We start from the raw sequence: 21,105 nt of genomic DNA, 5'->3' as shown, positions 1-21,105 counted from the left end.
TAAATACACCTAATTCTGTTATGTTAAGAAAAAGCTACTTCGCAGTGTTTTTCAAAAAGTTTCCCGTTTTTTATTTTATTTTATAGGTGGTGCACATCAAGACACCGAAAACAACTGAAGACGGTTTTTTCGAGGTTCAGAGTGCAACAAGAACACCTGTACAACGATGGGCTGTACGCTCACTGACACTCTGTAAACTGGTATGTAGGAACACAGACTGGAGCACCATCTCTAGCTCAGAATCTGGCTTGGACTTATTTTGTATTATTGTAGGTTTTTTACCTTACAATATAAGGTGCCTATTGTGATTTGGCGCTATATAAATAAAATTGAATTTACTGAGGGGTCAGAGAAGGGTGAATGTGGGTTTGTCCTAGTTAAATGTTATGTTCCCCTAGATAGTTCAAGGGATGTCAAGAAATAACAATAAAACTCTCCAGGTTGAAAGTGTCAAAGGACATGACACAAATGAATTTATTATTGTTATTTTTATTACTTTAATTATTTATTTGTTAATAACTTAACTAAAAGAGACAGAAGCTACTATCACCACCAACAAGGAAGAACACAAAACACGTAGTTTGGTCAAAACAATTATAAATGATCAAAACACACTCTTCTCCGCTGACTAGGAGGAAAGTTACAAGCAAACAGCACACACTATAAAGAGGATGACACTCTGGCACCAGAGCTCGAATTTGCTTGACACAAACCTCCAGTGTTAATTTTGACAGAAAATTTTGACTAAAAATTTTTATTAAACATAATTTACACATCTTAAGTCTTTTAGTTTAGTTATACTTTTAGTAGACTAAATCTAAAGTTGATTTAATAGACTAAAATATAAAGTGTAAAAGTTTGTCATGTTTTTACTGGTGAGAGTTGATCCACATGGTTTAAAAAGAGTCTTTTTTCACACCTGTAGTGTTTACTCCATTCAAATGGGACTCTGCTGTATTCTCCCATTTGGTGAAGTTTGTTTGTGCAGGTGTTCAGTTCAGTTCATTTTTATTTCAAACATTTCAAACATGTGCCTTCACAATCATTACAAAATATCATTCCATTATTTGTTTGAAAAGGAGTAGGCTGAAGTATTTACTTATTTGTCCCTACCCCCTCAAGTTTTACCTCTCATTCATTTAATTTTTTTTAAGTCTTAAATTAAACAAACAACATATGAAACAAAAGTAAAGCAAAACAAAACAAAACAAAACATACATAAATCAAAAACAAGAAATTAGCACCACAGTATAGTTTCTTTCATGTGAAAAATACAGAATGTGTATATTTGCAGATACACAAGTTATGGAAAAACAAACAAACCAAAACAAAAAAACAAACAAACAAAAAAACACAGTAAATACAGTGTGGACCAAAATAACCACACCGAGATCCTTTGGATAGGCTGGTCTCGGTACGGTTAAAAAAAAAACCCTCCAGAGCAGTTTGTTTAATGTCTGAGCATGTGCTGACCCCGATCCGAGCCAACTATCATGTGTGTTGCAGGTTTGAGCTAAAAAAAACATCCTGCTGTATGCTTTGTATTCTCAATGCGGGAACTATAGTTGTGTCTCTACGGGCTAGCAGCTAGCCATGAAATAACTATAAATTCTCTGTGTTCAGCAGTACAAAACACTGCACTTTCTTCCTGTACTTACTTTTGTTTCTCTTTCCCCAAACACATCAGGCCAATGAGTTTACTGAACATTAGTGTGTGGTTTGTAATTATGGATTTTGGCTTATTTGGAGTTCAATTGGATTTTTTGTTGTGTGAAAACGAAACAAACCAAGACAAAAGCTACAAGTTTACAAACTCATTAACTGATTCAGACCAGAGTAAATGAGCTACAGGTGTGTGTGGCCGAGGAGTGGGTTCAGGGTGTACATGAGGCTGTGGTTGGCTTGTTTGCGTGCAGATCCTGCACCACCAAAACCTGGTTGGGCCCTGGGCATTGTTGGAGGAAGAGTGGGTAAAGGTTAGGTGTCGGAAATGCATTCCTGCCCGTGCACTGTTGGCTCTGGGTCCATTGTGTAACTGGCGCCACCAACATTAACAGGACGATTACATTAGAGCCTCTTATTACGTGCTTTGTTTGGGTTTCCAGCAATCAGAACCAGAGAAATTGTATTAATCCCAGATGGAATTTTTTTTTAAAAGATTTCGGGTCATACTCGAACTCAGGCTGTCCACTCTCAGCCATGCAAGATACATGCTCATCCGACTGCGTTTGATCATCAAAATTTTCTTTTTTGAAAAAGTGGAAATGGGTTAACAAAAATGTGGAAAAGCAAGTGGTGCTGAAAACAAGCTCCACATTCCTTGTCTTCAGTCGCCACTTATAAAGCAATTAGGTCATGTGAGGGAAAACTTCCTTGCTTTGGAAACAAAGCAGTCAGTGGTAATAAATAAAAACTGCATGGTTCTAGGCTCATTCTGTGTTTGTATATGTAAACCAGGTGTTGAGGAACGTGGCATCTCTCCTTTCTGCAGAGCTGAGATTTGCTACACTCTTCATGGCTGTCATCTGGTTCTGCATGGCTTTCAGGTAAGTTCCCAATTTCAATTCAACTTTTGATTCAATTTTATTTATATGCTGCCAAATCACAACAACAGTTGCCTCAAAGCACTTTATATTGTACGGTAAAGACCTAAAAATAAAAGGGAGAAAACTCCAACTATCACACAACCCCCTTTGAGCAAGCACTTGACAACAGTGGGGAGGGAAAATTCCCTTCAACAGGAAGAAACCTTAGTCAGAACCAGGCGGGCAGCCATCTGCCACAACTGGTTGGGCTGAGGGGAGGAAGACAGGATAAAAGGCACACTGTGGATGACAGCTAGAGATGAATAATAATTTATGCATAATGAAAGCAGTGGTGTATAGATGCATAGTAAGTGGAAAAAGGTGAATGAAGAAGAAACTCATGAAAAACATGTTTTCTAATGGTTAAATTCTTATTTCCAATCCAATCCAACTTTATTTATAGAGCACTTTAAAAACAACATGGCTGACCAAAGTGCTTTCCAGTAAAAGAAAAACAGATAAAAGTTAAAAACCATACATTAAACAGACAAAGAAAGTTAAATAACAATAAAATAAATACATAAATTAAAAAAGGGATAAAATAAATCAGTAAATATTAAAACAGGAGTAAAATAGACAATAAAATATACAATAAATAAAACTAACAAAGTAAAAAAAGACTAAGAGCAACCAAAAGCTGACTAAAACTGACTACAAGCTGACTGTGGTTCTTCTCCTTAAAAACCTTAGAAAAAAGGTGTGTTTTTAAAAGTGATTTGAAGATTTCAAGTGTTGGGGCCAGCCAAATATGGAGGGACAACTTATTCCTTAATTTCGGGCCACAACAGCGAACCCATGTGGAAAAGAAATAGAAAAAAACCTATAAAAGACTTGCATCAGATTTGGCCTACTTCATATAGTGAATCATATAAGGCTTATATGATTTACTCATGAAAGTGGCCACTTTCTCATTACTTTCATATATTGTTTTAGGAAGAATCCAAAACATACAAGTTTCATTCATATAATTTTTGAAGGGATCTTATATCTGTTTTCACTCTTGTATGCTTTTCATACAAGTTTCACACAAGACAGATACAAACTTTATAAGATTTATATATATCTTTTCCATATGGGAAAGCTCAGTCCCCCTGGTGTTTCAGTCTCGACATGGGGACAGCAAGGAGTGGCTGGTCAGTTGATCTGAGAGACATTTGTGGAGTGTATAGGTGTAGAAGGTCTGACAGGTAAGTAGGAGCCAGGCCATTCAAAACTTTAAAAGCAAACAATAAAAATTTTAAATGAATTTTAAAATGGACAGGAAACCAGTGTAAAGAGGCAAGAACAGGGCTAATGTGCTCGTGTTTGTGTGTACCTGTCAGCAGGCGAGCAGCAGCATTCTGGACCATTTGCAAGTGGGATAGTGAAGCCTGATCAATACCAATATAAAGTGTATTACAATAATCAAGTGGTGAGTGGTCACAAATGCATGTAAAACTCTAAGTCACAAAAAGAGATAATAGGTTTGACTTTAGAGAGCTGCCTCAGCTGAAAAAAGCCATTTCTCACCACTCTACCTATCTGTTTGTCCATTTTAAGAGCTGTGTCAATTTTTACTCCAAGGTTGCTGACAATTGGTTTGACACAGGATGTAAGAGGACCCAAGTCAGGTGGTGGGACACCAGGGCCACTCGGCCCAAATATAATGACCTGTCTTCTTTTCATTAAAATTAAAAAAAAATTCAGAGCCAACCATGCTCTGAGGCATTCTAAAATAGGCCTGAGGGAGTGAGGGTCATTATGTTTCTGTCATGGCTACCGGACAGACTTACAAGCAGGCAGAGTTTTTTGAAGACAGTCAAAAGAAATCAGTTTATTAACAACGGGGAACACCTGAGTGCTATATATATGTACAGTGAATTGGGAGGGGGGTCCAGGGCTCCAGGGAGAGGGGGTAATCCTCACACTCACTCCTCATCAACCACACTGGCTCCCAAATCTTCACTCACACCACCACACACAGGAAGGGTCCGTAATCTGGTCCAGGAGGGGGATATTCAGGAGATTCAACGTTCCAACGGCGAACTGCTCTGTGCCACTGCCTTAAATAGTAGCTGGGGAAATCAGCCAGATCAGCAGCAAGTGGTGACAATCACGCAGGTGTGTGGGCCAAGCGCGAGAGCCTGTAACGAGCTCTGCCCAGGCAGAGAGGAGCGAGGGAGAGGCAGAGAGGAAGAGAAAAACAAAAACAAAACCTGTAGCCAGTGTGAGCCAGCCAGAGAGACACGGGGACCATGACAGTTTCAGGGGTAGATAAATCTGACAGTCATCTGCATAACAATAAAATGACACTTTATGTTTGTTTGTTTTTAATAATATGGCCAAAAGGAAGTAAATAAATGCTAAAAAGAAGGGGCCCGAGGATGGATCCTTGAGGTACACCACATGGGAGGGGGGCAGAGGATGAATAAAATTTACCAAGTGAGACTGAGAAACTTCTGTCAAACAGATATGACCTGAACCACTCCAAGGCTGTGCCTCTAATTCCAACATGATGTTCTACGCAAGAAATTAAAATGTTGTGATCTACAGCATCAAAAGCTGCTGTGAGATTCAAAAGCACAAATAACACGGAATTCCCAGAGTCAGCAGTTAGTAAAATATCATTAAAAACTCTTAAAAGTGCAGACTCTGTGGTGTGAAGTGCTTTAAAACCTGATTGAAATACTGCAATTTTTTTTTTGACTGTTTAAAAAAGTCTGCAGCTGTGAAGACACTACGTTTCCAAAATTTTAGGAACAAAGGGAAGCTTTGAAATAGTTCTGAAATTATACAACAAAGAGGCATCCAGGCCACAGCGTTTCAGCAGAAGCTGGACCACTGCCTGTTTAAAAGTTACAGGTACATCACCTAAAGTCAGGCTGCTGTTCATAAGCCTTTGAATATAAGGTCCAATAGTCTCCCAAACTTCTTTTAAAAAAGCGATGGCGAAGGACATCACTGGGAGAGCCAGACTTGATTTGGGTAACAATTTGCCCCAGATAAGACAGAGACACGTGGTCAAAATGGCTAAAACTGCCAAAGGTGTGATAATAAGTTATTTGTAAAGAAATTCATTAAGTTGTTACTAATTAAGGTTAATCTCCTAAGATCCGAACTCTTCCAATGGCATGCATCTTTTAATTCTCTTTGATATTTGGGCTGATTGGGACCTGATGAATGTAAAAACAAAGAATTGCCAGATTTTTACCAGATTTTTGTTTCTGGCAAAAATGAGATCCACATATGAGGATATTCGTTTAAAATTTCAATAGAACAGTGGCAGCATGATGTCCTTGTAAGTGGATATCAGGCCCTTGTAGAGCAAAATATAGTATTTTGGTCTAAACAACCAAAAATGTGATGTCCACATATGTGGACGCCAGGTCCAAGGAAGTTAAAGGAATGGTTTGCTCAACAGACCTTTGACATTTTGTCACCATGGCTACAATGCTGAAGAAAAATCTGGTGTTGTTTTTTCTTCAATAGTAAGATTAGTAAGATTTATGCTATTGACAATTACTGAGAATAGTAAGATTTTCCAGGTTTAGGGCTGTTTTAAAGAGCAGCGATCCATTTTTCCAGACTAAATGAAGATCTGATAAATAAGTGATACACCATTTCATCTCCAGCTTATGGTTATCTGCTTTAAGGTGCACATCTTAGAGTTACACCAGGGAGTCAAGTACTTCTTACTAGAGACTTTCTTTTTCAGAGGAGCAGCAGGATTCAGAGTCACAGTAAAGATGTAATACTATTGTGGGAGTTGAGTTCAGGTAGCTTACCTGCACGGTTTCTTAATATAGTTATAATTTGGGAAATCTTTAAATAGTTGTCTACCAAGAGCTTGATGAGCAGGCATAGAAAGGACAGCCTCCAGGAGAAACTCCACCCACAGGTGGGTCAGCGAAGCAGAGAATTCGTTCTAAATATTTCCTCCCTGGTTTTTAGATCACTGAGGAAATAATTACCCTAACATGAATTGTATACGGTATTACCTCACAACAGATATGGGAATGAAATATGGCAACATTGCAGTTCACATGTCAGAATCCAAAATGGTAAATGGCCTGTATTTATATAGCGCTTTACTAGTCCCTAAGGACCCCAAAGCGCTTTACATATCCAGTCATCCACCCATTCACACACACATTCATACACTGGTGATGGCAAGCTACATTGTAGCCACAGCCACCCCAGGGGGGCACTGACAGAGGCAGACTGACTGAATAGAGTCTAGAGTCTAAAGTGATATGATGACGAGTCACTTTTATTCTTAACCTTTTGTTAATTCAGCGTCTCATGTTTTTTACAGCTTTTATGGCTTGTCTGTGTGGTTCCCTGACATGATCAAACACCTTCAGCATGAAGAGTATGTGTCTAAGGTCCAGGTAATGTCATCTACTCATAAAAGAGTCTTAATACAGTATCATTTCAAATCTGGTTGATGTATTATCTTGTGTATGTGTTTTATGTATTAATTTGTACCATATATGCTACATCAGGCGGTTTTTGTTTTTTTTTAGCTATGTGTATTTTTTGCAAAATATATTTTAACATTTATTTCAGCTTTTTGGGGGTAAAAACAACAACAACAAAAATTCACCCTGATGACACAGAAGGCAAACCACTTACAAAAACTCATATATCGAATATAATAAACTTGGCTTTAAAGGGTTAAAAATGAATCAAACAAGATTTGAGCACAGAAAACAGATTTTCATTGTTTTGTTTCTCTCTAGGTTATCCATAAAAAACGAGTGGAGAACATGATTTTTGACTTTCCTTTGGAGAACCAGATCCATGAAGAAGTAGAATACATCCGTGACAAGTAAGCTTTAATGCTGCTTAAATTCACTGCTGGCTTGAGGTTTATCTACTTAAATATGCTGTAATTTAATATTCATTCGCTGCTGTTTCCCCTCTCATCTGAGAAGCTTCTTCAGTTCTAAGAGCAACTGGTGGAGAGTCCCAGATTTTAAGGCCTATGGGAGTGTCTCCAACAGGGACATGGACCCCCTATTGACCCTCTACCTAATCAAGATGTGAAAACGGGTGTGGGTCACAATCAGCCAAGGTTTTGGGTGAACCCATTGTGAAACCTGGCCCCACCTTATCATGGGATGTACTGAGGTCAAATGGCCCAGGATGTGAGTGGGCGTTATTCCGTCTGGGAAGGGATCTCAAAACTGGATTATAGATGGCAGACAGTTGGTGTCGTAAACCCCCGCCTGTTTAAAGATGGTTGTTCACAGTGGACATAGATGGCTTCTTTCACTCCTCTTTCACTGTCTTCTCTGTCCAAAATGTGAACATTGACATCCTCAAAAGAGTGACCTTTGTCGTTTAGATGCAGATGGACAGCCGAGACTTGTCCCGTCGAGGTGGCTCTTCTAAGATGATCTCCTGTCTGAACTAAGGAAAGAATGGTTTCTTTTGTCCTGTCCGGTCTAAGAGAAAGAGCTTCATTAAAATAGGGATTTGTGTTGGTGTGTGGGACTGTAGCTGATAAGTTTATATTGTTAAATGGTAAATATGAGACAATGCATTTTAGATCATTTTATGGAGAAATGCAAAGTGATGTAATGAGTAGTGCAACAACTTACTTTCTCCTGGGAGTAAATTGTTAAGTGATCGATAAGGAAATCAGAATCACTAAATTCTAAATAATTCACATGCCCAGTCATAGAGACTGTGTGCATGACGGTTCATGTGGACACTGCCTGTGTCATCTGTGCTTAAAGTGATCGAGCCAGTAACCTAACAATCAGAGGCTTGGTGAAGTTATCCTCACTTCCTTCTGGACAGATACTGAAGCCCGAGCTTCCCCTGATTCATCCATCGGAGTGCAAGTGTGTGAATTTTAGATAAAAGTACTTAGGTATAGGTAAAAGCAAACTCTAGAGACAAGGGAATCTACCAGTAGCCCTTAAATCCAGTGATGTGAAAAAGCACCCAGGCAGTCTCACAATGATGTGTATGAGGTTAGTGCAATCTGGTAGAGGGGAGAACACATCAGCAAAGGGCTGCTGCAATTCAGAAACATCTGTTCTCCAGGCCATCACAAAGGAGCATAGCAAGACTGATAGAATTTGTTTGTCTGCCTGTAAATCAATCAATCTATCATTCGCCAGGATTGTTAGACAGTCTTCACCAGTCTCCATGATTGGGATAATAAATTTGCCTTGCTCCTGCCCTGTCAGTTGGCATCACCTCATAATCTTCATCATTCATTTGCCATGTGACTTTGAAGGGCCCTTGCCACTTCGCAAATAATTTAGTGGTGGAGTAATGGAGTAACATAAGCACTTTATCTTGTGGTATCCAGCAAATAGCTTTTCACAGGGAAATGGAATTGGAGGCCTGGAGTACCTTCTGCACTGCAAGCAACAGAAGATCCAATCACCAATACAATCAATGGTCCTAGTAGTGTTCATCATCACTAATGAACTTATGAATTGTGGGTTTTAGAGTCTTATTCAGCTGCTTCAACAGGCCATCTGTCTAGGGGTGATATCCACTGGTCAGAATCGACATAATACAGGGAGTGCAGAATTATTAGGCAAGTTGTATTTTTGAGGGATAATTTTATTATTGAACAACAACCATGTTCTCAATGAACCCAAAAAACTCATTAATATCAAAGCTGAATGTTTTTGGAAGTAGTTTTTAGTTTGTTTTTAGTTTTAGCTATTTTAGGGGGATATCTGTGTGTGCAGGTGACTATTACTGTGCATAATTATTAGGCAACTTAGCAAAAAACAAATATATACCCATTTCAATTATTTATTTTTACCAGTAAAACCAATATAACATCTCCACATTCACAAATATACATTTCTGACATTCAAAAACAAAACAAAAACAAATCAGCGACCAATATAGCCACCTTTCTTTGCAAGGACACTCAAAAGCCTGCCATCCATGGATTCTGTCAGTGTTTTGATCTGTTCACCATCAACATTGCGTGCAGCAGCAACCACAGCCTCCCAGACACTGTTCAGAGAGGTGTACTGTTTTCCCTCCTTGTAAATCTCACATTTGATGATGGACCACAGGTTCTCAATGGGGTTCAGATCAGGTGAACAAGGAGGCCATGTCATTAGTTTTTCTTCTTTTATACCCTTTCTTGTCAGCCACGCTGTGGAGTACTTGGACGCGTGTGATGGAGCATTGTCCTGCATGAAAATCATGTTTTTCTTGAAGGATGCAGACTTCTTCCTGTACCACTGCTTGAAGAAGGTGTCTTCCAGAAACTGGCAGTAGGACTGGGAGTTGAGCTTGACTCCATCCTCAACCCGAAAAGGCCCCACAAGCTCATCTTTGATGATACCAGCCCAAACCAGTACTCCACCTCCACCTTGCTGGCGTCTGAGTCGGACTGGAGCTCTCTGCCCTTTACCAATCCAGCCACGGGCCCATCCATCTGGCCCATCAAGACTCACTCTCATTTCATCAGTCCATAAAACCTTAGAAAAATCAGTCTTGAGATATTTCTTGGCCCAGTCTTGACGTTTCAGCTTGTGTGTCTTGTTCAGTGGTGGTCGTCTTTCAGCCTTTCTTACCTTGGCCATGTCTCTGAGTATTGCACACCTTGTGCTTTTGGGCACTCCAGTGATGTTGCAGCTCTGAAATATGGCCAAACTGGTGGCAAGTGGCATCTTGGCAGCTGCACGCTTGACTTTTCTCAGTTCATGGGCAGTTATTTGGCGCCTTGGTTTTTCCACACGCTTCTTGCGACCCTGTTGACTATTTTGAATGAAACGCTTGATTGTTCGATGATCACGCTTCAGAAGCTTTGCAATTTTGAGACTGCTGCGTCCCTCTGCAAGATATCTCACTATTTTTGACTTTTCTGAGCCTGTCAAGTCCTTCTTTTGACCCATTTTGCCAAAGGAAAGGACGTTGCCTAATAATTATGCACACCTGATATAGGGTGTTGATGTCATTAGACCACACCCCTTCTCATTACAGAGATGCACATCACCTAATATGCTTAATTGGTAGTAGGCTTTCGAGCCTATACAGCTTGGAGTAAGACAACATGCATGAAGAGGATGATGTGGACAAAATACTCATTTGCCTAATAATTCTGCACTCCCTGTACACAGGAATTCATAAAGCTCTCTCAGTGTGTGGAACATGAATGATGTGCTCTGGTCCGTCAGAATCTCTTTCAGGATTCCTATGAGAGGAAATAACCTGAAAGTAGGGATGGGTATTGATAAGATTTTCACGATTCCGATTCCATTTTCGATTCTGTTTAACGATTCGATTCTTTATCGATTCTTTTTAAAAAAGGAGAACACACAGGTCGAATAGCTTAGAACTTTGTTTTATATCTTCTCTTTGAACAAGATAGAAATTTAGGAGTAACATGGCCTTACAAACCCAACAGTGAGATCTTAAGAGATCCAGCCTATGGCTCTTCTTTTTTTTTTTTCTTTTTTTTTTTTTTGTGTGTCCCGTTTGGATCTTTAGCCATCAGAATTGTTGTCTTAAGGCCAAGAAAGATGCCGAGCGGATTTATTTTACCAAGTGGATCATCATGGCCTTGCCACATTGGTCCATTTGATTGACCTTTATTATAATTATGTATTTATTTTATTTTCAGTTGCTACAAACGGGACAGACATGACTGGGGGATAGGACAGGGAGAAAGAATGAAAGAAAGAGAGGGAGAGAAAGAAAACCAAAGGGGAGAAGAGACGGTGAGAAGGGGGGGAAGAAAGAAAAAAAACCAAACAAAACACCTGGATCACCTGTATGGAGAGAAAAAAACAGAAGAGAAAGCAAACAACAAAGAGCAACATAATAAATATAACACCATCACAATAAACTAGCTAGCAGTAGATATCAGTAGATACTAAATAATAAACGATATTGTGCAGCACGCAAGATAGACAGCGCACAATGTGCTTTGAGGCAGCAGCCAAGAAAGCTGTAGTCCGCGTCTGTGAACACCCGTGTGTACACCTGTGTGCATACCTGTGTGGATCAGCATGCTTGTATTCCAAAGGTTTCTCCATGTAACGATCTGCTAGGGAGTGAGGGGAGCCATAGCCCCGTCCCCCAGGGTATGAAGCAGGTATGGAGGAGATCCAGGCCCCAGATATCCAGAGGCCCCAGAGTACAAGGACCCGAGGTGGACCACCAAAAAGGGGGGGGGGGGGAACCGTGCCACCCTCCTGGGAAGAGCTGAGTAGAGCCCCAAACGAGAGGTCACCCCGCAGCTACGGAGCAGAGGCCAGAGGGGGTTGCAGTGGCGTGCCCACGGGCTCTGCCGGCAGCCAGCTATGCCAGAGAGGACCGAGCTTCAGGCCCAGAGGCCTGAGGGCACCCCACCCCCCGGAAGGGGCCCAGCTGGGTCACAGGCGCCAGGCCCTGCCAATCGGCCACCAGGAGTGAGCCGGTACATACATGAGCGCCCAGCCCCAGTCGACAAGAACCACCAACGCACCAACGTCTGAGGGCATCAGCCACCTGAAGGGAGTGTGGTGAGGGGAGATAGGCCTCCGTACTTTAGAGGGCCTGAGATGTACCCAGAGAGGTTGAGTCTAAGACCCAACCTGACATATAGACACAGACGAACAGGCACACGCGGACACAAACATGCATTCCTACCCCCATATACACAACCAAATACTCGGCACTCACCCAACGTGTAGACAGACACAAATAGACACTGCACAGACAGTCGCACTCCCCAAACATACTCTATATCCCAGGTCCAGGTACCGCCCTCAGAGGGGCAAGCCGCACCTAGACCCAGGAGATGTAACCCATCTCTCTGGGGTGGAGGCAAGCGGACCACCTCCTTATCTGCAGTAGCAGGGAGGCCCCGCATCCCAGACCCCAGTCTGACGGCCAGCACCTCCTCCCAGCCCCCCAGCCTATGGCTCTTCAATGGGGTGTCACAGGGTCCCCAGGAAAAAAAATTGCAAATGTAAAATAATAAAATAAACATTCTTCTGTAGCAATAACAACGTATAACATAAATTATTCTGTAGCAATTACACAAGAATATCCAGTAATGTCCCTGCCTACAATTAAACACATTCACTTACCGAAAATCGGGGGCATCTGCTGTGGCAAATGGGTGCAAGCCTTTTACCACAAACTTAGTCACTGCTCGGTGACATTCGTCTATCCTGGCCTGAAAGGAGACGCTACCGGTAGACCCCAGCCAGTCTATTTACAAAATCAGCAGCTGCGCAAGGCAGGAACTATTTGCGGCCTTGATTCTGTTTTGGCCCTCTATTTAATTTTCACCGGCACTATGGGACAACTGTGAAAATTATTATGTGCATGCTTAAAATCCACACACAATAACTCCACCATAGCTCAGGTTCTGAACCAGGCTCTGGTGGATTAGTGACTGTGTACAGCCTGAATCCACTCATGCCTGGCATATACTACTACTGCCCGTCACCCCTCCCAGGGTATGGGCCGCCAAAGGTAGATCTCCAGAGATTTCTTCAGATTTGGTGTATACCCCATATACCTCATTGCATTCTTACTGGATGGTGTATGTTCATCCTGAGCCTTGGAGAGCTGGTGGCCCAGACCACCTGACCAACCTCTTTGAGTGTACACTCATTCTGGAAATGCCTGGGAGGGGTGGCAGGTGTTTGTTCTGCAGGTTGGGTACGGGTACATGGTAGCTAGCATGATGGCCACATCCTCACCTATTCTGATGTCTGCAGTGGAAGCATATAAATGAATATCTGTCACCATCAGCTCCAGCAGCCATTGTTCTCATTCAGACTCCCCCAGCTCCAGTCACCTTGGCAGCATCCTTCAGTAGGGTGAAAAACGCACAGTCCTGTCTGCTTTGAAAATGGTAAATGTACTGGTATTTATATAGCCCTTTTCTACTCTAAGTGAACAACCAAAGCACCTTTTACTACTATGACCTTGGAGACCGGTGGAGAGGTTGCCATTCCCAACCGGGACAGCAGGCTCTGCAGCAGCTTGGTCTACTTGTCCAACAAAGCCTGCAGCGACTCTAGGTGCTTAAACCCATGCTTGCTCTGGGTGCCACACAGCCATTTCAGCTAACATTTGCACCAGTGATGCTACTGGCTGCACCATTTATTACTCAGATGTCATCTAGTGGATACCTTAAGCACCAGTGTGGCAATAGCTAGTTCTGCTAGTAAGGATGAGGGTCAGCTTGTGATTCGTTTAGATATTTATTTGACACACTTTCAAATCAATTCAATAACATTCAGTTCAATTTTATTTTTTTTAAACACCAAATCACAACAACAGTTGCCTCAAAGTGCTTTATTATTGTAAGGTAAAGACCCTACAATAATTTAGATAGATAAGTATTAATATCCTCCTGCACAGCGATAAATATAAGAATATGATTTAGTCTTGAATTTTTTCTGGCTTGTTACTGGTATGCTTTCTTGGCATAAGCCTAAAGAACCACAGAACCCTTGCTGTACCGTGTGATTCCTGGCTCAGTTTGTCATAAAATAGTTCCTACAGGTGAAAACTAAAAAGGGTGAGTTGGTATTTGACTGAATAAAAATAGCTTGGAATGGACAGGGATTGAGATGTAATGTATTTTGGTTAAATTAAGGGCAATTTGTGATTTGGGCTGTACCTCTGACTCTGAAGGACAAGTTATTAAAAAGGACATCCACAGGCATCGGCTGTTTTTATCTGTCTTCAGAGTTGAGCTAAAGCTTCAAATACAGCTGTTGCCAAAACATATCGCTGCAATTTGTTCGTATTACCAAATATATATTAAAAAACAAACAACAACAACAGCAAACCAATATTCACCTATACTTAATACTCTAACTCTGGGTATTTTAACATAGGGGTTAGAGCTAGAGCTCTACACTTGTGCAGGTACCATTCACAGCTGAACCTTAGCATTCTCAAATAAGGGAATGCATCTTCAAGTTTTAAGTACAGATATAATGTATATTTTGTTATATATTTTACAAACTTCTATGCTCTTTTAGAATAAAATGCACAGAATCAGGTTTAACTTTCAGTTTGACATGAACCACATGATTATAACAGGGCTTCTTTTTCCATACATTGTATTGCCATGAAGATTGTTCCACCATTTTCACTCCAACATGCTTTTGCATGCTTCAACTTGTGTCAGTTTTGGATTTATGCCCACTGTCCATTCTGATTCTGTGCTGATAGCAATAGAAGTGAGAGTCCATGTTTTCCATTTTTCAATCTGTATTCTCACCTGTACTTGTGTTCTTGTAGATTATTGAACATCCTTTATATAGCATCCTTTAAAACTTATATATAGCCAAGTTCTAATTAAATCATTATCTTCTACTGATTCAAATATGAGAAATCTGCCAACAGCTAAGCTTGAGGAACGACTGGTCATGACCTACCTGAAACAGGAACAGATGAAATGCAAACTAGAATAAATTTTGCTGTGATGCTCATGGATTTGGGTTAGGGTTAGGCAGGAAAATTCAACGTTAGTATGGTGCATTATGTATTTACAGTGCTGCTTGAAACCATACCTACACCCTATGTGAATATTGTCTTCTTCAAAAATTGACTTTATGGTCATCATTTCATCCCTTTAAAAACTCTTTTCCAGCAGTTTCTAAATTGTTGTCACCTACAAACAACACACTTAAAAAACTAGGCACATAAAATGTATGCTTACTTCTTACTTCCTGAAACTTCAGAAACACTACCCTGTATGCAGGGACCCTCTGGAGACAAAACTCTGCTTTAGTTATTCCACTTAGTTATTTAGTTATTCAGCTTAAACAGAAACTGATAAAATGAGTCCCTTAAATAGTTTCTTCTCCCTCGTTTAAGTACCTGTTAAGGAAACATACCTGTAGTGGAGTTTTTGATTGTAGATAATTTTGTTTCGGTGCAGTCAGGTACTGACGTGTTGATATGTAACATTTACCAAGAAAGCTGTGGTTCTATTTTGAAATTGCCCTTCTATCCCTAAGGATTTATATTCCTGAGGTAAATTTGAACTCAAGAACACAAGTCAGTGCTTTGATTTGAGAAAGGCTCTTTGTCCATCCCATTCTCATAGGTTCATCAATATAGAGATGAAGTCAGTGAAATTTAAAGACTCTCTGTTTGAAGACTGTCACTTTGAGAACATCAGGTCCTCTGAAACAGTGTTTGAGAACTGCACCATCCACTCCACTGTCTTCTACAACACAGGTAAGTTTGAATGGGACAATTTGTTGGAATTGGTTGCAGCTTTGGTATAGAAACGAATGTGAATGTGAGTGAAAATGGTTTCTACCCCTCAGGTATGAAAGGCTGATAGGGCATTATCGTCACTCTGCTGGGCGGGCAGGTGGATAGCACCGTCATCCAAGTTCGTCAATGCAATAACTAGAGAACTTTACATTTTTATAAAGGGTGTCTTTATTGAACGTTATACCTACATTTTCTTTCTTTTAATATAATGTTAATCTTTTGGGAGGGCTGTAGCACAGGAAGAACAGCAGGTCACCTACTAATGGGAAGATTGGTGGTTCAATCCCTGTCTGCTTCAGTCTCCATGCCAAATATCCTTGGGTGAGAAACCTACCTTAAGTTACTCTCTGATGCATCTATCAGAGTATGAATGTTAGATAGAAAGCACTTGCATAGAAAAAAAAATGCTTGTGTGGTTGAATGAGGCAAATGTGTAAAGCACTTTGAGTGCTCAGAGGGAGTAGAAAAGTGCTATATAAGAGCCAGTCAATTTATAATTTCAATATTTGTTTTTTGGATGACAGAAATCCCAGCGATTTTGAAAATATTAAACCAGGATTTACTCTACTGCTTTCCAATTGTCTGCCTCCAGTGATTTTCATTTAGAAATGTGGTTCCACATTTTTCATTAGTTTGAGAACAGTCACAGGCTTCAGCTAAACATTTTAATTTTTTATCACCAAAAATTAATATAATAATTACAATAATTAAAACTGTGAGGTTCTATGTCCCTGTCATTCAAGCCGCAGTTCCTAACTACAGTGTTTGCCCCCTTCCTGATTTTCTATTTTTTGTGTATGTTTGTCACACAGGTCATCAAACAAATGTAAATATTAGACAAAGATAATACTAGTAAACACAGAATATAGTTTCTAAATCTCTAAATCTCTGAGTCAGAAAAAGGTTACAAAGCCAGTCCTGAAGCTGTGGGACTCCGGCAAACCAGAGTGAGCACTGTTGTAAAACATGGAACAGTGGTGAACATTGCCAGAAGTGACCGGGCACAGAAATTTACCCCATGAACGCAGTGACAACTTATCCAAGATGTCACAAAAGACCCCAGAACAACATGCAAAGAATGAATATATGTAGCTCTGTGTTCCAACATTCAGAAGAAGGAACTGCTGTCATGGCTAGAAAATGATGGGTTACATCACATATTCTATGGCAAGAGGGAGCCAGGACAATGGGGGGAGATATCATCACCACCCCCACCCGAGATTGTGTACCAAGGGCCAAGTACGATGGAAGAAGGATCGTTGAGTGTGAGAGGATTTGACCTGAAATATAGGATCGTGGAGAAGCTTAAAACCTGGACCCTCCACAGCTGGTTACCAAGATTACGTGAAGTACCCCTGAAGGTCTACTAGACGATGTGAATGCAGCACTATGGACATTCCTACTGTGACCATCATCAAGACTAATCAGCTGATCTACACCACGGCAGCAGTAATCAGCCAGAAGGAGCAGTACCCTCCATGGAGAAGGAGACTAGATGAAAAAATCAAGGTAGCACAAAGGGAGTTGCAGAAAGGTGCAATGAAGAAGGTGCCAAAGAAGTACGGCAAGCTGTCCATACCTGAGGCCTGGTGAACTGCCAAGCAAAGACTCACCTGAAGAGGTACTGAAGGCAGGAGAATGAACCTGGTGTTCTCCACAAAACTATTCAAGGTATACAATCAAGGTATGACAAGTGAAGAGCACTGCAAGAGTATTGGGGGTAGTGGATCCAAGAGCAGACCATAGCAACCTGCCTGAACAGGATCCAGAGATCCAAGAAACAGTTGGACAGCACCAGGCCCTGACATGATTCCCACCTACTGGCTGAAGAAGCTGACTGCACTCCATTAGTGTCTAGCAGCACAAATGAACCAGCTGCTAGTCAATGAGACACACCCAGAATGGCTAAAACTTTTTACCAGTTGTGTATTGTAAAACTGTTTTCCTATATCTGTATAGTGTAGAACCGTGTATCTGAGACTACTAATATAGACAGTTATAGACAGTTTTTCCGGTTTTTGTTTTTTTATTTATTGTATTTATAGCAGTATTCAAATGCAAAAACAAGTCAATAAACCTTTTAGAGAGGTGTCAGTTAATGGCTCTTGTAATTTAGTTCCAAAAACATCTGCAAACACAAAAGCCATTTAAAGTATATTAACACTAATAAGTAAAGTATATTATATAATAGCCTTTCTACTCTCTGTAGACCTGTGGGAGGCAAAGTTTATTGACTGTAAGATGGAGAACACCACCTTTGAACACAACAAGCATGGCTGCCACCTAGATACTGCTAAGGAGAATGATGTCCTCATCTACCTGGTCAGCTTCCTAGGCAGTCTGGCAGTGCTGCCAGGCAACATCATCTCAGCTCTCTACATGGAGAAGATTGGCAGAGTAAAGATCATAGGTAAATTATGGAAGTTTGTTTGTAAAGGAGTTAGGAATGCAGTCAAGGAATATTATGTATATCTTTCATATTTTCGTACCGTATGTAATGTTGTAGAGCTTGTATTTTGTGTTGTATTTATTGCATTTCTGAAAGTTTCTGAGAGTTTCAAATGGGCTTCCTGGTTAAATAAAGGTAATAATAAGGTGTTTTAGTTGTCATCTGAGATTGCGTTTACCCAGTTTTAAGACCTCCTCCCATATGGAAAAGAAATAGTAAAAACATATATGATTTACTCATGAAAGTGGCCACTTTCTCATTACTTTCATATATTTTTTTAGTAAGTATACAAAACATACAAGTTTCATTATATAATTTTTCAAGGGATCTTATATGTGTTTTCACTCTTGTATGCTTTTCATACAAGTTTCACACAAGACAGATAAAAACTTTATAAGATTTATATATATCTTTTCCATATGGACCAGATTCTTTTTTTTTATTATTATATCCTGATACATTAAACTTTAAATTTAAAGAGGGTATTTTCTTTTTACAGGGAGTGTAAATCTGTGAGTCTGCATTTCAGTTCATAGTTTCATTGCATACCTGTGGTGGCATTCAGAAGCAATGTTGTGTCACTGTCCAAACATTTCTGGACATAATTTCACCTAGCTTTACATCTATATTTGATTATCTTATATAGGCCATAAGTTCATATTACATTATTTTAGAACTTATGTTATAATGAACTCTTAATGCATTCTATAAATATGTTGCAATTTATTAAAAAATACTGATTCTACAGGATTCATTACAAAACTCTGATCTCCTTAGGTGGATCCATGCTGATTTCAGCAGGCTGTACATTTTTCCTGTTTCTAAGCTTCAGCCAATCAGCAATCATTGCACTACAGTGTCTGTTCTGTGGTGTTAGTGCAGCTGCATGGAATGGAATTGAAGTGGTGACTGTGGAACTGTATCCAGCTTCAAAGAGGTACCAGTATTTTTCTTCTTATATATACACACACACACACACGTGTGTGTGTGTGTGTGTGTGTGTGTGTGTGTGTGTGTGTGTGTGTGTGTGTGTGAAAAGTACATTGTAGCTAAAAACTGAAGACATCAAATATATGAAGCAAGATATATGGAATTATGTAGCAAGATTAGATTCCTGAAAGTAGCCACCATTTGCTCTGTTGACAGAAGTGATAGAACTGAAAATCAGTCGCTCTGGAAAATTTCTAAAACTTTGAATGTCACTTCTTGAGTCACCTCTGCTGCTAAGGATACATTCATGTGAGTCACCAGCCCCAGAAATCGCAAGTTAACAGCACCTTAGATTAGAGTCCAGATAAATGCCACACAGAGTTCCAGTAGCAGACCCATCTCTACTTTAACTGTTTAGAAAAGACTGCACAAGTCAGGCTTTTATCAAGTCTTTGTGTGATGCAAAAGGCGAACTGATGGTCTCTACATGTATGGTTGCCACCGTGAAGCATGGAGGAGGAGGTGTGATGGTCTGGGGGTGCTTTGCTGGTGACACTGTTGGAGATTTTTTGAAAATTGAAGGCACACTGAAGCATGGCTACCACAGCATCCTGCAGCAAATTTCCATCCCATCCAGTTTGCGTTTAGTTGGACCATTATTTATTTTCCAAAAGGACAATGACCCCGAACACACCTCCAGGCTGTGTAAGGGCAATTTGACCAAGAAGGAGAGTCATGGAATGCTGCGCTAGGCCAGCGTTCCCCATGTATATATATATATGTATACACATGTGTGTATGTATGTATATATATATATGTATATATATATGTATGTATGTATGTATGTATGTATGTATATATATATATATGTATATATATATGTATGTATGTATGTATGTATGTGTGTGTATATATATATATATATTAGGGGTGCAACGATACACAAAATTCACGGTTCGGTTCGGTTCGATACTTTGGTGTCACGGTTCGATATTTTTTCGATACAAAAAAATGTTCATGCATTTTTAATTTGTCATTTATTAAAATTATAAATATATATTTTAACTCAAAAGTACAGTTTTTAAATTTAACCCTAACCCTTGTGCGTGTTTTTTATTTTGACAGCGAATGCGCACCTGCGGACCACTTATGTGCAGCCCTGGTTATTTAGCTCATCATATTGCAGCCACAGAAATTCTTTTGTCCATGAAACCATAAAGCTGCACTTTCTTTTTGCCTCATAGTCTGATTTGTCATAACTTCTCCGTTTTGTGGTAAGCTTTTCTTTGGCTGTCACTTCTTCACCTTGACCTGTCTTATTTGGCTCAGCAGAACTGAAATGCTTTTACACACTCACTCACATAAGCTCAGCGATTCTCTGCACGATCAACCTCTCACATGTTTAAGCTTGCTGCGGGAGATTTCACTTGTCATGTTTGCATAGTAAGCTAACGATTGATAAGACGATGTCAGAGGAATTGGTGCACAAATTATCATCACTCACAGATCAGTGCTGTCGCTCTCTATACACAAGCGCAAATTCAAATGCGACTTCAATATGTCACATATTGACAGTGGCTCACCGATGCCAATGACATAATTACCCAGCTACATTTCCGAAAGAATGCAAAAGCATTGACATATATTTTTCCTACAATAGCCCGACGGGCAGGGAAGAGATAGATTTTGGTAGCCCGACTGAAAAAATCGCTAGCTCCGGGACGTCGGGCTAGCGATATTGCAAGCCCTGTATCTGATTGAGGAATCACTCATCTTTGGAAAAGAGAGTTTATTACAGAGAAATGTCTCTTTCCAAAATAAAAGCTATACTATCCGCTTCTTCTGGGCTATATTCTCAGCAGCATAAGGAGAATCATGTGCTAACAGCTGTCTAAATGACTCGGCTAAAGTTAGTAGCATGCTTGTTGT

At 40.2% G+C, this 21,105-nt stretch overlaps 1 protein-coding gene across 2 annotated transcripts in view; it reads left to right on the top strand.

Moving 5' to 3' along the window:
• Positions 1 to 21,105, top strand: part of LOC309710228 (synaptic vesicle glycoprotein 2B-like) — a 56,564-nt gene that overhangs the window by 28,965 nt on the left and 6,494 nt on the right. For both annotated transcript variants that reach the window (XM_082539519.1, XM_082539520.1), the window contains 7 exons: positions 87 to 200; positions 2,458 to 2,546; positions 6,880 to 6,955; positions 7,307 to 7,395; positions 15,622 to 15,755; positions 18,007 to 18,207; positions 19,024 to 19,183. In XM_082539519.1, the coding sequence (XP_082395645.1) occupies positions 87 to 200; positions 2,458 to 2,546; positions 6,880 to 6,955; positions 7,307 to 7,395; positions 15,622 to 15,755; positions 18,007 to 18,207; positions 19,024 to 19,183 (863 nt within the window). The remainder of the gene's footprint in view (positions 1 to 86; positions 201 to 2,457; positions 2,547 to 6,879; positions 6,956 to 7,306; positions 7,396 to 15,621; positions 15,756 to 18,006; positions 18,208 to 19,023; positions 19,184 to 21,105) is intronic.

This window comes from Aulonocara stuartgranti (assembly GCF_965226115.1).
Source record: "Aulonocara stuartgranti genome assembly, chromosome: 7".
Lineage (NCBI taxonomy): Eukaryota > Metazoa > Chordata > Actinopteri > Cichliformes > Cichlidae > Aulonocara > Aulonocara stuartgranti.
The sequence above is the reverse complement of the archived record's forward strand: the minus strand, read 5'-3'. Positions and strand labels throughout refer to the sequence as shown.